This window comes from Miscanthus floridulus, chromosome 19, assembly GCF_019320115.1.
Source record: "Miscanthus floridulus cultivar M001 chromosome 19, ASM1932011v1, whole genome shotgun sequence".
NCBI lineage: Eukaryota > Viridiplantae > Streptophyta > Magnoliopsida > Poales > Poaceae > Miscanthus > Miscanthus floridulus.
The window spans coordinates 108,815,203-108,831,577 of record NC_089598.1 but is presented as its reverse complement, the minus strand read 5'-3'; the positions used below and the strand labels follow the sequence as shown (position 1 = coordinate 108,831,577).

Here is a 16,375-nt window from a genome sequence, read left to right as displayed (position 1 = left end):
CGTGATGCGGTATTGCAGGGACGAGGAGGAGCGAGCAAAAAAAAATCGCACCAAAAAATTATCTTATTTTTAATCGTTTTAGTTGTAGGAGATAAATAGTTTGACTTAAGATGAATCTACAAATTGATTTATTTATTGTAGAACAGAAGAGTATTCATTTTACATGTATTGCAGCCCTCATCCATCAGCAGCAGGCCAGCAGCCGCATGCAATTGCAAATAATCGTCTGAAACTGAAAAGCCGGAGGCGTGTGCGTGTCCCCTCCACCCCCCACGTAACGTCCACCGCCGCGTCTCCATCTCCTCTCCTCCTGGCGGGCGAGTGGCGTGTGGTGTCATGGTGTGGCGACGCAGGCCCGATCGACCACGCCGCCACGCGCCGTCCACCTGTTCGCTTGCTTGGCAGATAAGTTAGGTTAAAATTTATTGAGAGAAAAACACTTTTAAAGTATTATCGGTTGATTGATGGTGAAAGAAAAATACTGTTTATTCGTTAAAAAAGTAAGGCTCAAACGAGTGAACGTTACTCTGGGCCCCACCACCTGAGCCCGCTCCCCTGGCCTTCCTTGCTTCCTTCCCACGGCCCACGGCGCGATCCAACAGGTCTTGTTGGCCCATCCCGAGCGCTCTCCGTTCGCGCCTGTCGACGGATGGCGGGGGCGCCGTGGCGAGAGACGGCGCAGCCCGCGCCGCCGTGGATGCGGACACGCCTCCCGCGGTGCCTCCGCCCCCGCCGTAGGCAGGCCTCGCGGTCTCAGGGTCGCGTCACCGGGGCCGCCGCCGTCCGTCTGTCGGTTTGTGCGCCGCCGGCCTGCTCGTTTTGTGTTTGAGTTCCATTCCAACCAGTGAGTGTCTGCGGTGGACAAACCCTTAGTTTGTAATTAAGCGGCGCCGCAGTATTAGCATAGCGGTTTTTGTGGTACTTTCTACCGTGTGCGTTTCCAGTTTCGTACGCCGGTCGGTAATTAGTCGTGGAAATACTTAGTACATATAGCATTGGGATATTTTACTTTCATGGTTTCTTCTTCTTGTTTTGGCGCCCCAGGCTTGCCTGTTACTAGGATTGATGAATGCAGGTTTGGTCCTAGTATGTTATGGTATGATATATGCAATCAGAGAACAGGCTTGCATATTGCATTAGTAAACCATAGGGGACCGGCTGCAAAATATTACTGTGGCAAGATTTGCTGAAATGCACGAAATAGAACATAATCTTTTCAGAGTTAGTTTTTATATAATGTCATCGCAGAACTCTTATCCGAATGGAACTGGGAATTGCAGATTGGTTGTGGTGTTTCGGGCGTATATCTTTCTAGGACTAGTAAATATTTCTCTCTCAACGACTGGCATTTTACTTTCTCTCATGGTTTCGTAGAGACGTAAACAGGGTGGTTTGGGAGGAAAAAGAAGATTGAAATTAATATGGTGTGCCATTTTGGACTGCCCACAGATATGGTATGCCATATATTTGTGTCCCAGGGGACTACTATATTATTATTATGATACTAACTAATGGCACCGAATCCGCCGAGGCTTCATTTAATGTGATTTTATTGTCCTTTGCCTTCATTTTCTGCATGTCCTTTTGTCAACAGATGCCCAAGGACATTCCAAAACCAGGTGCTGTGGCAATTACTGCCATCACAGTTTGATACTCAGTGGTTCCTGAAATTGCATCCATATTTACCATGTCAAATTTGACGCTACAAATTGGAAACAAAGAGGAAGAAATAAAATAGTAGAGGTTTGCATGTATCTGTTAGTATGTTTTACCCAGTTTCATGCTAGGTTTTTCTTGAAAACTAATACCTCATTACCTCAAAGAGTGTGATGCCCTGAAAGCAACATGGTTACAGGCTTTTGGATAGAAAAATATCTCTTGTATCTATCTACTAACTTTTGTTGTGCACCAGTCCAAATACAGGTCAACTTACCATTGAAATAAAGCGATTTCACAGATTTTGAAGCTTCGTCTTTTTCTAATTTTATTATTATATAAAGAGTGCCTACCTCTGACCCACTACGAAGGTCGCACTCTCACACCAGAAAGCTCAAAGTTGCCTTCAAAATCCCTTTGGTGACAGAATGATGGAAAGGCTTTCAGCGCTGGTTCTGGATAGTGACCCAGCATCCTTGTCGACCATCTCTGAGACGCTCACAAAGTTTAACTTCAAAGGTGCATGTGGATCTTGATTCTTGAAGCATTCCATTTTGGAACCCCTTTTCCTTTTCTGCATTTTTGTTCTAAAAAAATGAAGTGTGTTCTAGAGGGAAAAGGGAAGTCAATAGGCACAGTATTCATTTCAAGAAATAAATCTTCTATAAAACTGAGGAACCTGTATATCTAACTAACTCTTATTATTTTCCCTGAAAAAAGAATTCCTATATATGTTAGCTGTGGTATCATATTTTCAGTCTGTATGATTCCTGAAGGTGATGGGGGAGAAACATGTTGACCTGGATCTATTTTTGGCAATATTTAAAGGATTCCTTCTCTTGACAAAGTAGAGGAACTCAGATCCTCCGCCCTAAAAATCAATCTACACCTACTATATGATATTCAAGGGGCTTCTGTAGCATATTATGTTACAAGGATGTTTGGTGTCTTTTCCTATTTGTGAGTGCATGCTTGGATTCCGATCTACGGTTATCAGAATATTCCATTTGTTGCATATCATAAATTTAGGTATATGATATGACGCTTTAGGTTCCAATCTCTGAATATTCCATTTTGTCGTGTATCGTAAGTTTGGGTGTACTATGTGACACTTTAGATTCTGATTTCTGAATATTCCATTCTGTCGTATATAGTAAGTTCGGACGTACAGTAGGATGCATTGGATTCCAATTTCAGAGGATTCCATTTTGTCGTATATCATAAGTTTGGGCATACAGTATGACGCTTTGGATTCCAATTTCTGAGTATTCCATTTTGTCGTATATCATAAGTTTGGGTTTATGGTATGCTGCTTTAGACTCCAATCTCTGAATATTCCATTTTGTCGTGTATCATATGCTTGATTGTATAGTATGACGCTTTAAATTCAATTACTGAATGTATCATTTTGTCACGTATCATATGTTTTGGTGTACGGTATGACGCTTTAGATTCCAATTTCGGAATATTTCATTTTGTCGTGTAGCTTAAGATTGGGTGTACGGTAGAGGATTATGTGGACTCAAATGTGGAGGTGTGAATACATTTTTTAATTGGACTTTTACTAGCTTTACTAATTTCGATAGGCTCCCAACAAAGAACATTAAAAAAGCATGCTGGAATAGATCCATCATTTGGAACACTGAGAGGAGCTCCTGTTTGTTATAGTTGTTTATTGGTTCCTTCTGCCTCGCTGGATTTTCCCACCATGAAGTTTTGCTTAGGAGTCTAATTAAAAATTATTTGTTGGGCCTATTTGTCAAGTGCAGGGTCCATTAACTGTAGAACAGTGCTAAATACACTGTGGTATGAATTTTCCAAATTTTTAATCTTACTACCTTTATCGTTGCATAGTTTTCCCCTTCCAAACAGCAGAAGCGGCCCTGGATTTCATTGAAGGCGGGGCTACTAAAGAAGCGGAGCTTGATTTGGTATTGGTGGATGCTAATCTTAACAATATGGCACCAGGCACTTCCGCAAACTCTGATCTGCTCCATTATTACATACTGAATGAACTTGAAGTCCCTCTTACCGGTAAGAGTTTGTATTCAGAGCTCTATTATTTTAAGAATTTCTCACCTATCCCAAACTCACAGTTCCAGGGTTATTCCTTGTTGTTGACAGCAATGTGTTCTTGTGACGATGAAGAGGCACTTTCCAAATGTATGAACCTGGGTGCATGCTTCCATGTGCTGAAGCCTCTGGACAGAAGAAGCTTCAGCATTCTGTGGCACCAAGCACTGGAACACAAGTCTAAAAAGGCAGCACCTCAAGGACCAACTCTTAATAGTACCAGAAATGGAATGGTTTCATCATCTACTGAAAAGCCCAAGGAAGTGCTTATCCCAGAGAGAAATGATTTATCCGATCCTGAAAGCAATGGATATGAAGAGCCAAAGAAGCGGAATCGGATCACATGGACCATTGAGCTCCATGAAAAGTTCTTGGAGGCTGTCAAAGCTCTTGGGGAGAATGAGTGTAAGTATAGCTCATACGTACACATGGCTTGAAATCTAAATTAGTTATTTGTTATTTTATTAGTGGCCTGTTTATTTTTTTTTGGGTGGCTAACAGATGCTACACCTGAGGGGATCCTCCACCTGATGAATATAAAAGGTTTGACTGCGAAGCATATAGGCAGCCATCTCCAGGTGGGTGATTAATTGATCATTAGTTTGACCTTTAATACTGTGACCTAACTTTGTCCCTTGCTTGACAATTTTCTCCTCAAATGTAATATAGAAACATCGATTGCGCCACCGGAATGCAAAGCAAGGAGGACAGCGCCAAGAGAATGCCAGCAGAAAACCAAAGGGGCATGATGAAGGCACTTCTGAATCCATCACACCTAGAGTTGAGACAGACGCGGAAGTGTACCCCTTAAGGCTGTGGACAGAGGTGAAGAAAAGGTCAGCGGACACAGTGGCTCTGAACACTGAGGACACAGAGTCTGTGTGTATGTGGGATAAGTATGAAAATAACCTGCATAGAGTGTTCTCTGAGAAAAAGAAACGTTGGCAGTTCATGTGCGAACATCGGTGGCCTGTGAAGAACAATATTGTTATCACAGATGCAGGGGATTCAAATGAAGCCCCCGAAACTGCTGGTGGTGCTAATACCTTATTTACCTTTTCTACTGCTCCTTTATTAATATATAGAACTGCAGTTTAATCTGCTGGCTTCTCTTTAGAAAGAACTTATTTACCTATTTATCCTCTTTTCTGTGTGTTGGTGAAATAGGTTATGGATTCACAGAAATCTCTGGTTCAAGCAACATGTTAACTGTTAAGTGTATATCAAGGCCCATCCTATAGGCCCATATAGCCCATGTGGCTCTCTATATATATATATGGCCATCTCCACTAATTGAGTGATCTTCCGTCATTTCTAAGGTTAGTTACATGGTACCAGAGCCATGGATTAGGGCTGGGATTAGAGCTAATCAAAAAAATTTTAATCTCCCCATGATCCAATCCCTATCAGGCCGCCGTCGCGGTTGTCTACCCCAGGCCGCCGTCGCGGTCTGTCGCTCCGCGCCGTCCGCGCGGCCCTTCGCCACCCGTGCGACCGTCGCCGCACCGTACCTGCGCGCCCGTCCGCCTGCGACGTTCGCGCGCGTGCGCGGTGCGCCCGTGAAGTCCCGCGGCCGTCCGCGCGGTCCGCACGGTCGTCCGCCTCTTCAGCGCACTCGTCCGCGTCCCACATCGTCCGATCTCCTCCGGATCGCACAGCAGAGGAAACAGAGGACTTCTGCTTCTGCAACGGTGGTGACTGATCCCTGCTTTAGTCTCCCTGTTGGTTCGCTGTGAGTCTCCCTGTTGGTTAGCGGTCAGTATCCTTTCCAACCATGTCAACATCACAGATCAATGCCATTGTTATCAACATCACTTTAGATGGTCAGAACTATCCAGAGTGGGCTTTTTGTGTTGAGACTGCATTAAGGGGTGTTGGTTTTTATTTTCATCTGACTGATGATCCGCTTGCTCGTAACCCTGATGGTAGTAATGCTGCTGCTATTAAAACCTGGGAAATCAATGATGGAAAAGTGATGGCAGCCATAGTCAATAGTGTTAAGCAAACTATGATCATGAGTCTTCGTAAGTTTAAAAGAGCGAAGCCCATGTGGTCTTATTTGAAGCAACGATATGTTCAAGATAGTGGTGCTCTTCAGCATACTCTTATGCAACAACTTCATGTCATTGAACAGAAAGATATGTCCATTGATGAGTACTACTCCGCTTTTGATCGTTTGATGGGTTCTTTGATCTCCATGGTACCTCAATGCACAGCTACAGAGAATTGTACAGCACTTACTTTCATTGAGCAGTTCCTTACATACAGATTTGTTATGGGAGTTCGGGCAGAATATGATTCCATTCGCACTCGATTGCTTCACAATTCCTCTAATCTCACTATGGCACAGGCCTTGGCTGATTTACTTGCAGAAGAAACACGTCTTCAGTTCCTGTCTGCTTCTTCTGTGTCTGTGCCTCATAGTGTGTTGGCAGCCTCGCAGAGGTCTGGTGCACCAAAAGGCACCTCTTCAGAGCCTTGCAAGCATTGTGGCAGGACTGGTCATCCTCCAGAAAATTGTTTTGTCCAGCACCCACAGAAATTGGCTGAGTTTCGTGCCCGTCGTGCTGCCCGTGGTCGTGGTACGGGCTCCACTTCTAGAGGTTCAGTCTCTATTGCTGCAGCCTCACCTGTTAGTGCTTCCTCGACGTCTTGGGTTCTTGATTCAGGCGCTTCTTTCCATGTGACATCTGATCAGTCCCCCTTGGTTGCTTGCAAGTCAGTCACAGATGGTGCTTCTGTTTAGACTGCCGATGGTATGTCACATCACTCACCAGGGTTCTCTTTGCAATTCTCATTTTTCTATACCCGATGTTTCTCTTGTACCTCAGTTGAACATGAATCTTCTATCAGTAGGCCAAATTACTGATCAAAATTGCTTTGTTGGATTTGATGACTCATCTTGTTTCATTCAGGATCGTTGAAGCGGGACTGTGATTGGGACTGGCCATCGCCGTAAAGGTGCTCCTAGCCTCTACGTTTTGGACACCTTGCGCCTTCCTTCTTCAGCCACATCCACGTCTCGTGTGTCATCTGATGCAGCTTCATCCACCTCGTCCTTCGCCAAGTGGCATCATCGTCTTGGTCATTTATGTGGGTCCCGTTTGTCAACATTAATAAATAAAGGTTGTCTAGGTCATGCATCTGTCGAGTCTAGTTTCCATTATAAAGGTTGCAAGCTTGGAAAGCAAATACAGCTTCCATATTCATCTAGTGTTTCACATTCTGCTAGGCCTTTTGATCTTATTCATTCAGATGTATGGGGTCCCGCACCTTTTGCTACAAAGGGTGGTCATAAATATTATGTTATTTTCATTGATGATCATTCCCGTTATACTTGGATTTATTTCATGAAACATCGCTCTCAACTATGCTCTATTTATCAATCCTTTGCGCGCATGGTTCACACTCAGTTCTCTACTCCTATCAGAGTTTTTCGTTCTGACTCTGGTGGTGAGTATTTATCTGATATTTTCCGCCGTTTTTGACCTCCGAGGCACCCTTGCTCAGCTCTCTTGTCCTGGCGCACATGCTCAAAATGGTGTTGCTGAACGCAAACACCGCCATCTCATAGAAACTGCCAGAACACTTCTCATTTCCTCATTTGTTCCATCACATTTCTGGGGCGAAGCTATTTCTACTGCTGTCTATCTCATCAATAGACAGCCCTCATCCAAACTGTTTGGCAAATGTCCCGGTGAAGTACTTTTTGGTACTCCTCCAAACTATGATCATCTCCGAGTCTTCGGATGTACATGCTATGTTTTGCTTCCCCCTCGTGAGCGGACCAAGTTGACCGCTCAATCTGTTGAGTGTGTCTTTCTGGGGTATAGTCCTGAGCATAAGGGTTATCAGTGTTATGATCCTACCTCTCGTCGTATACGTATCTCCCGTGATGTGAATTTTGTTGAGGATCGCCCTTTCTTTTACAACCCATCTACTAAACCTTCATATTCCCCCACTGAGTCCACCTCCTTTCTTTGTTTTCCTACTAATTCATCTAGAGGTGATGTTCCTGCACCATCCTCCTCCATTCCACCTCATGTGATATCTACACATGAGAGTCCTCCACCTCCACCTCCACCTCCATCTAAACCACCCATTAAACATGTCTTCACTCGTCGTCCCAAAGGTCCCACTGCTCCTTCATCTACCTCTACCACCCTGGCCAGTCCTGACGATCCCGTTGCTGATGTTTCTAATGTTGCTAATGAGTCACAAGCTTTATCTGATGAGTTACAAGTTGGTCCAAGATATAATCTTCGGGACCGCAGTACTATTGGGCCTGCTGACAAGTATGGTTTTCCATCTGTGAATGCTGTTGTTGATGAACCCTCCACGTATCAAGAAGCTTCCAACATCCCTGAATGGCAGCTTGCAATGTGTGAGGAGCTTGCTGCCCTTGATCGTCAAGGGACATGGGATCTTGTTCCATTACCATCACATGCAGTGCCAATCACATCTAAGTGGGTGTTCAAGATTAAGAGAAAATCTGATGGTTCTATAGAGAGATATAAAGCTAGACTTGTTGCAAGAGGTTTTCAGCAGGCTCAAGGCCGTGATTATGATGAGACATTTGCACCCATTGCTCATATGACTACCGTTCGTACTCTGATTGCAGTGGCTGCCACTTCAAACTGGGCTATCTCTTAGATGGATGTTAAGAATGCTTTTCTTCATGGTGCCTTGAATGAAGAAGTTTACATGCAGCCACCTCCAGGTGTTGATGCTCCCTTAGGATATGTTTGTCGTCTTCGTCGTGCCCTATATGGTCTCAAACAGGCTCCTCGTGCTTGGTTTGAGAGATTTGTTTCTGTGATACGAGCTGCTGGTTTTTCAGCTAGTGCTCATGATCCTGCTCTATTTATTCACCTCTCTCCACGTGGGCGTACTTTGCTCCTTCTATATGTTGATGACATTTTAATTACTGGAGATGATGTGGAACATATTTCCCATGTGAAGAAGCAACTTGGTGTGCAATTTCAAATGTCTGATTTGGGTCCTCTTAGTTATTTCTTGGGCATTGAGATTTCACATTCTGCCAATGGCTATTACCTCTCTCAGTCAAAATACATACATGACCTTATTGTTCGTTCGGGCATTACTGATAATCGCACGGCTGCCACACCTATGGATATGCACTTGCAACTTCGTGCTACTGATGGAACGCCTCTTCAGGATCCTTCTCGCTATCGGCATCTTGTGGGCAGCCTTGTTTATCTTACTGTTACTCGACCTGACATTGCTCATGCTGTTCACATTCTAAGTCAGTTTGTGAGTGCTCCTACTTTTGTTCATTTTGGCCATTTGCTGCGTGTGCTACGTTATTTAAGGGGGACATCATCTCGATGCTTGTTTTATGCTTGCGATAGTCCACTTCAGCTTCATGCTTATTCAGACTCCACTTGGGCAAGTGACCATGGATCGCCGCTCTATCACAGGCTATTGCATTCTTCTTGGTTCTTCTCCTCTTGCATGGAAGTCCAAGAAACAAGCTGCTGTCTCTCGCTCTAGTACCGAAGCAGAACTTCGAGCACTGGCTACTACCACTGCAGAGATTGTATGGCTTCGATGGTTACTCGCTGATTTTGGTATATCTTGTGATGCACCCACACCTCTTTTGTGCGATAACACTGGAGCCATACAAATTGCCAATGACCCTGTCAAACATGAGCTTACTAAGCATATTGGTGTTGATGCCTTTTTCACTTGTTCTCACTGTCATTAGAAGACAATTGATCTTCAGTATGTACCCTCTGAGCTGCAACTGGCTGATTTTTTCACGAAAGCCCAAACTCGAGAGCAACATCGGCTTCATTTGATCAAACTCAATGCTTCAGATCCTCCGCTTCCACCTTGAGTTTGAAGGGGGGTGTTAAGTGTATATCAAGGCCCATCCTATAGGCCCATATAGCCCATGTGGCTCTATATATATATATGTCCATCTCCACTAATTGAGTGATCTTCCGTCATTTCTAAGGTTAGTTACATTAACGAGTAATCAGGTGGGAGAGAACAATCGTACTGAATTTGCCAGAGACAATGACCACAAGGAGAACATTAATTTGCTCAAAGGTATCGTGGACATTGATCTGATTGAAGATTAAGCATCCTATTAACTAGTTTTCTTTGCTAATACCTTACCTTATTATCATCTAATTTTGTGCTGGTGAGACAGTTTATGGTGCATCCATAGAAAACACCGGTTCAAGCAGCCTGTTAACAAGTGATCAAGTCGGACAAAGCAATCTTACTGAAGCTGCCAGAAACAATGACTCCATGGGGAACAATAATTTCCTTGAAGGTACAATGAACACTGATCTGCTTGAAGACTAAGTGTCCTGCTAACTAGTTTTCCTTGCTAATACCTTTCTATCTTTTATTTATTGACTCTCGTGATGTTTCATTCCTAGCCTGCAATAACTTGCTTGGGACTAAAATTCTTTCTTGTTGTTGAAGGTAATGTGGACCCGGAGTAAAATGCATCAATGGATTTTTCTGTTGCTTTGGCGCACCTAGACAGCAATGATCTGGACCTGACAGGCCCTTCTGATGGCCGGGGGGAAGCAGATTCATTTCGGATGAGTCAGCTGGAAAGCCTTGGCCTAGAGGACCTCCGTGACAACGCATGTAATGATGCTCTGAGATCGGTTGGTCTGATTAACATAGATGAACCAGTAACTCAAGGATCGCAAGAGCAGCAAAGCCTTGGCATGGAGGATCTCCAGCAAGTAGATGACATTCCATGGGATGATGCTCTGATATCTATGGGGCTTATCAACTTATTAGATGAACCAATGACTGAAGAAGCCGCCGTTGGAGGATCACAAGATCAGCAAAGCCTTGCCCCAGAGGTCCTACAAGCAGGTAACAATGCATGGGATGATGATCTTAGGTCGGCGGGGATGGCCAACTTATTAGATGAACCAATATCTCAAGAAGCCGCTATTGGCGATGCTCTGATGGATGACCCTGTGAGCCCGATTGCCCAAGACGATGTGTTATAGGCTTGGAGTCCTGCAATGCCAGCGGTTGACTATGGCATGCTCTTCTGAATCAGGCTGAACAAGTGATAGTGACAGATAATATGGATGTTAGCAGGGGCGGATCCAGCGATGGGGCGGGGGGGGGGGCTCAAGCCCCCCTACCCAAACCGAAACAGTGCAAATTACTGTAGAGCCCTTATGAATTTTTAGACAAAGTTCTATAGTGTAGGGGAGCTGAGACTTAAGATCAAGCAGCAGTGTTGTTCAGTCCCCCCTAAAATATTTCCTGGATCCGCCGCTGGATGTTAGAAATAAGAACCCATTGACAGAAATAAGTAACTCAATTGTGCTCGAGAGCACATAAGACCGTGTAGAAGTTATTAATCGTTATATACTCTACTGTTTGGTTTCATATGATTACTGTGTTATGTTGAACCTGCCCAGGTTGGAGAAAAACTGGTATGTCTATGCCGTGAGCTCCATGATTCGATGGCCAGTTTGTATGCTACAGGCTACAGCCATTACCATGGAACATCGCTGGATGCCTTCTCCCTATGTGATCGAGTGCTAGTTACTGCCTTTTCACATCCTGATCGATTTTCTTCCTTTTTTTTTTAAAACGCAGAACCCTGATAGATTTTCACATCGCTTTTAACTTTTTTTTGTGATACCATTTCTAACTTATTTTACACCCTAGCCTCGAATTAATGTGGAGAACCTCACCGGATATGATTTCTTCCTTGAAAATCTTTGTGATATGAAGAGATCATTAATTAATCCAAATTATTTGTATGGCGCATATGCAGATACGCATGGCATAATTAAAATGGAATAGTGGGAGATCGGATATCATATTTTTGCTTGCAACTCTTTGTAGCAGTAATAACACAGTAGACATGCGAGCCTCGTTGAGGCGTTGACTTAGTAGTTGGTAAGTTTGGTAGGTACAAACTACACAGCATGAATGGCACATTACTCTCCCTGAAATTTCCTATACATATACATAGGGTTTATGATAAAATAAAGGGTGTCTCCACTGCATGTGACTGCAGTTTTGCATTTTTATCATGCGATGATGGCAGCCATTGGATCCTAATCATACAGCGCAGGAGTCATCTTCAACTTCCTTTCATCCCTCTTCTTCCTCTGCCCCCTTCTCGTCCTCGCCCCACCGCCACGGTGGGGGCGAGGACGAGGAGTGCGGAGGAAGATAGCGCGCCCCGCGGCGGCGGCCTTCTTTCCCTTCCTCCTCCTCCGTCCACGACGAGCTCTGACCATGGACGCCCCTGCCCTGACTTGGCCTGGCCGCCTTCGCTGCCGCTTGGACCATAAGCCGCCCTCCTGCCGTCCCTACCGCCTGACCGGCCTTCCTCCAGCAAGTAGATGACATTTCATGGGATGATGCTATGATATCTGTGGGGCTTATCAACTTATTAAATGAACCAATGACTGAAGAAGCCGGGAGGATCACAGGATCATCAAAAGCCTTGCCCTAGAGGTCCTGCAAGTAGGTAACAATGCATGGGATGATGATCTTAGGTCCGCGAGGATGGTCAACTTATTAGATGAACCAATAGCTCAAGAAGCCGTTATTGGGATGACCCTATGAGCCCGATTGGCCAAGACGATGTGTTACGGAACCCTAACGCCTTCTTCATCTTCATCTTGTCTCTAGCGCGGGCACGGCGCGTGGGAGCAAGAGCGTTGGGAGGCGAGTGACAGATGGGAAAGCAATATTTCAGGCGATTGCAAAGGAGTAATTCTGTAAAATAAAAACAATATAACAAACTATTTTTCTTTTTGAAGCCAAGATAAAAAAACTTTTTTAAATTAAAAATTTGTAAACAGAGTTAGACAGATTTTACTATTTTAGCCCATCACCACCATTTTAGGCCGAAGCCCAAGACAACTCAGCCCGTGTTTAGTTGCCAGGCCAAATTCCAAAAAAGTACTTACCCATCACATCGAATCTTGCGATATGTGCATAGAGCATTAAATGTAGGCGAAAATAAAAACTAATTGCATAGTTTGGTTGGAAATCGCGAGACGAACATTTTGAGCCTAATTAGACCATGATTGAACACTAATTACCAAATAAAAACGAAAGTAGTACAGTAGCGCAAAATCCAAAATTCACCCGACTAAACACCCTCTCAACTCAAACCCGTCGGTTCCGACTTCCGAGCCCGCGAGGCCATCGCGAAATGGCGGCGCTAGCGCCGGCGGGGCGGCGGAGGTGAGCGCGGCTGCGTCCTCGCCTCTCCTCGTGCCCCGCTCCGCTCCACGCGCCGCGGTGGGTGCGGAGGTGCGGCGGCAGGTGGGGCTCGCGGCGCCGCTGGTGGCGTGCAGCCTGCTGCAGTACAGCCTGCAGGTGGTCTCCGTCATGTTCGCCGGACACCTAGGGGAGCTCTCCCTCTCCGGGGCCTCCGTCGCGGCCTCCTTCGCCAACGTCACCGGCTTCAGCGTCCTGGTAAGTGCGGTAGTAACCTCGCTTCACTAAACCATTTGTGCAACTCGGTATATGCTACTGCCTGTGTATCAAGTCTGAAGAGCATGGGGAAATGTGAATCGGAACATGTACACTGTAGAACCTAGTTATTTAAGGAATTTGTAACCAAAATTATTACGGATTCTGTAAATACTTTCGCATTACGCCAATTAGTTTTCCACATGCTCCATAATTGTACTTACTAGAAGTAACAAGTAAGGGGCGTATGAGTTTGACTTGTTGCACAGTGGCCAGTGCTATACTGCGTGATGCCTATTGTGCTACCAGTAAATTAATTAATAATTGGAATTCGTGCTCCTCTTTTCCATGTCAAGCTGGGTATGGGAAGCGCATTGGATACCTTTTGTGGACAATCATACGGAGCAAGACAATATGACATGCTGGGGACACACACGTAAAGGGCTATAATTGTTCTTATGCTTATGGGTGTTCCTCTGGCCTTTGTTTTGGGCTTCGCTGGTCGCTCTCGGTCAAAATCCTGAGATATCATTCGAAGCTGGACTGTATGCTCAGTGGTTGATTCCTGGTCTTTTCGTGTATGGTTTGCTCCAGTGCCTTACCAGATTCCTGCAGACCCAAAATATTGTCCAGATATTGGTAGCTTGCTCTGGACTTACTTTGCTACTAAACGTTATGCCATGCTGGTTGCTGGTTCGAAGTTTTGGCCTTGGCCACAAAGGCGCAGGCGCAGCTCTGGCAACCTCAGTATCTTACTGGTTCAATGTGGCATTGCTAGCTGTGTATGTGAAAGTCTCTGAAGCTGGCAGAAGAAGTTGGCATGGATGGTCAAGGGAGGCACTAAAGTTAAAGAATGCCAAAGTGTATCTAAAGCTAGCAATTCCATCCACCTTTATGACCTGGTAAGCCTTATGTGGGGCACCATGTGAAAAACATGTATTTCAATAAGTCTTCAATGTTAAATTTATGATCTGGCAAAGAAGTAATGTGTACCTTTACCTACTTTCTGCATGGAACTGGTTATTTGACTTGCAAGATAGCTCAGCTTGGAGTATTGGGCATTTGAGATGGTGGTTCTCTTAGTGGGATTTCTTCCAGATCCAACACTGGAAACTTCAATTTTGTCAGTCAGGTAAGCAAATGAAACTTGAAATATCTCCTCCCTTTCAGTAATTGGAAATTCTATTAAACTGATCAATCTTTTAGATCCGATGTTGTTCAGTAATGATGCTTTCAGTGCTTGATGTAATGTAACTTTGACTCTTGCAGCCTAAACACAATGTGGATGGTCTATACAATTCCAAGTGGCCTCAGCAGCGCAATAAGGTCAGAGAAGCATAAATTCGTAGTGCCCACTCCTTTTTGTTCTGTGGTAAAAGAAACTTGTGGTTAACTAGTTTTGGCCCATGGTTCTTTGTTTATTTGCAGTATTAGAGTGTCCAATGAACTAGGTGCTGGGAATCCACATGCAGCACGCCTATCAGTTTATGTTTCAGGAATCATTTTTTCCTAGCTGAGGGCCTTTTTGTAGCTATCATCACAGTATTAGTGCAAGATGTCTGGGGTTATTTGTACAGCAATTAAGAAGAGGTAGTGAAGCATGTATCGATTACGATGCCAATTCTCGCTACTTCTGACTTCATGGATGGAATACAATGCACGCTATCAGGTTTGGGATAATTGCATTGTCTAGTATGCAGCATTTGTATCACATCGTACTTCTGCTCCCTGTTGGGAAATTCATATACAGATACTGTAATCAGAATATCATTATTGTAAAGTTGCTTAGCTTTTATTTTGTTTGACCACTTGGCCAGTTGGTCTTGGTGTTGGTTTGCTTGCCTCATTATGATGCCGTCAATTCATGTAGATTAATTGTCTTTGCTATGCCGCCTGAGCAGGTTAATGTAAAAAATGATCACATATCCAACATGCTCAGTGCTCTCATAAGTCATAAGAGAAAAAGAAAAGATCCAATTTGTTTTGTATTGCATGCTACAAGTAAGAGGGTTTCACCAGTAAGCCATACAGTCCAAATTAGGATTATTGTTGTTTTTCTTTTTCTAGGTATCATTTATTCCTTTACCAAACTCCGCCTATGGTGGGGCGCCTTTGGTGTCCCAGCATAGCAGGTCCCAAGCCCTGGTAAAGGAGGAGGGTTGTGTTAGGCGTGGCGAGCCAATGTAAAAACTTAGCCACTTAAATGGAGATGAAACCCGAAAGAAAATCGTTGGGGCGTAACCCTCTTAGCGACGCGCCATATCGGAACCCGGGTATGGTGTTAAATGGGCAAGGGCCGGGTCGTCACCCCCGTGACGCGCCGTGTCGTGATCTGGGCATGGTGTCAAGTAACCAAGGATCGGGTCGTCGCTTCCTTAGTGGCGCGCTACATCGGCGCCCGGGTGTAGTGAAAAATGAGCAAGGGTCTTCGCATCAGAGTCGACGGGTGCGAATGGTAAGGAAGCTAGTCGAACCAACTAGGATCCGTTTAGGTAGTTGGAATGTAGGGTCACTTACAGGTAAGTTAAGAGAATTAATTGATACCGCGACTAGGAGGCGTGTAAATATATTATGCGTTCAAGAGACTAAATGGAAGGGTCAGAAGGCGAAGGAGGTGGACAATACAGGTTTTAAGCTTTGGTACACAGGGACAGTCGCGAATAGAAATGGAGTAGGAGTTTTGATTGATAAGAGCCTCAAGAATGGTGTGGTGGGAGTGAGAAGGCAAGGAGATAGGATTATCTTAGTCAAGCTTGTCGTTGGTGATATGGTCTTGAACGTAATTAGTGCGTATGCCCCCCAAGTAGGCCTCGACGAGAGTGCTAAGAGACAGTTCTGGGAAGACTTAGATGGCCTGGTTAGAGCTATACCTAGTAGTGAGAAGCTTTTTATAGGAGGAGACCTTAATGGGCATGTAGGTACTACAAGCGTAGGTTTCGAGGCAGTTCATGGAAGTTTTGGGTATGGTAGTAGGAATCAGGAGAGGGAGGAAGTTCTGGACTTCGCGGTAGCTTTTGACCTGATGATAGCCAACACTTTCTTTAGAAAGAGAGAATCTCATCTAGTGACCTTCAGTAGCGGACAACACTGTAGCCAGATTGACTTTGTCCTCGCAAGAAGAAAGGACAAACGAGCATGCTTGGATTGCAAGGTGATACCAGGGGAGTGTGTTGTTTCTCAACATAAGCTTTTG

General features: G+C 44.6%; 1 protein-coding gene and 2 pseudogenes across 1 annotated transcript; all 3 read left to right on the top strand.

The window, feature by feature from the left end:
* Nucleotides 1-613: 613 nt before the first annotated feature.
* Nucleotides 614-10,784, top strand: LOC136528859 (uncharacterized; annotated as a pseudogene).
* On the top strand, nt 5,350-8,382 carry LOC136528627 (uncharacterized; annotated as a pseudogene).
* Nucleotides 10,785-12,887: 2,103 nt separating the features above from the next.
* LOC136526880 (protein DETOXIFICATION 17-like) lies at nt 12,888-15,075 on the top strand. The gene is made up of 5 exons (XM_066519453.1): nt 12,888-13,185; nt 13,539-14,084; nt 14,228-14,314; nt 14,452-14,508; nt 14,611-15,075. Exons 2-5 carry the CDS (start codon nt 13,858-13,860, stop codon nt 14,693-14,695), a joined length of 456 nt encoding a protein of 151 aa, XP_066375550.1. The 5' UTR covers nt 12,888-13,185; nt 13,539-13,857; the 3' UTR covers nt 14,696-15,075.
* Nucleotides 15,076-16,375: the final 1,300 nt, after the last annotated feature.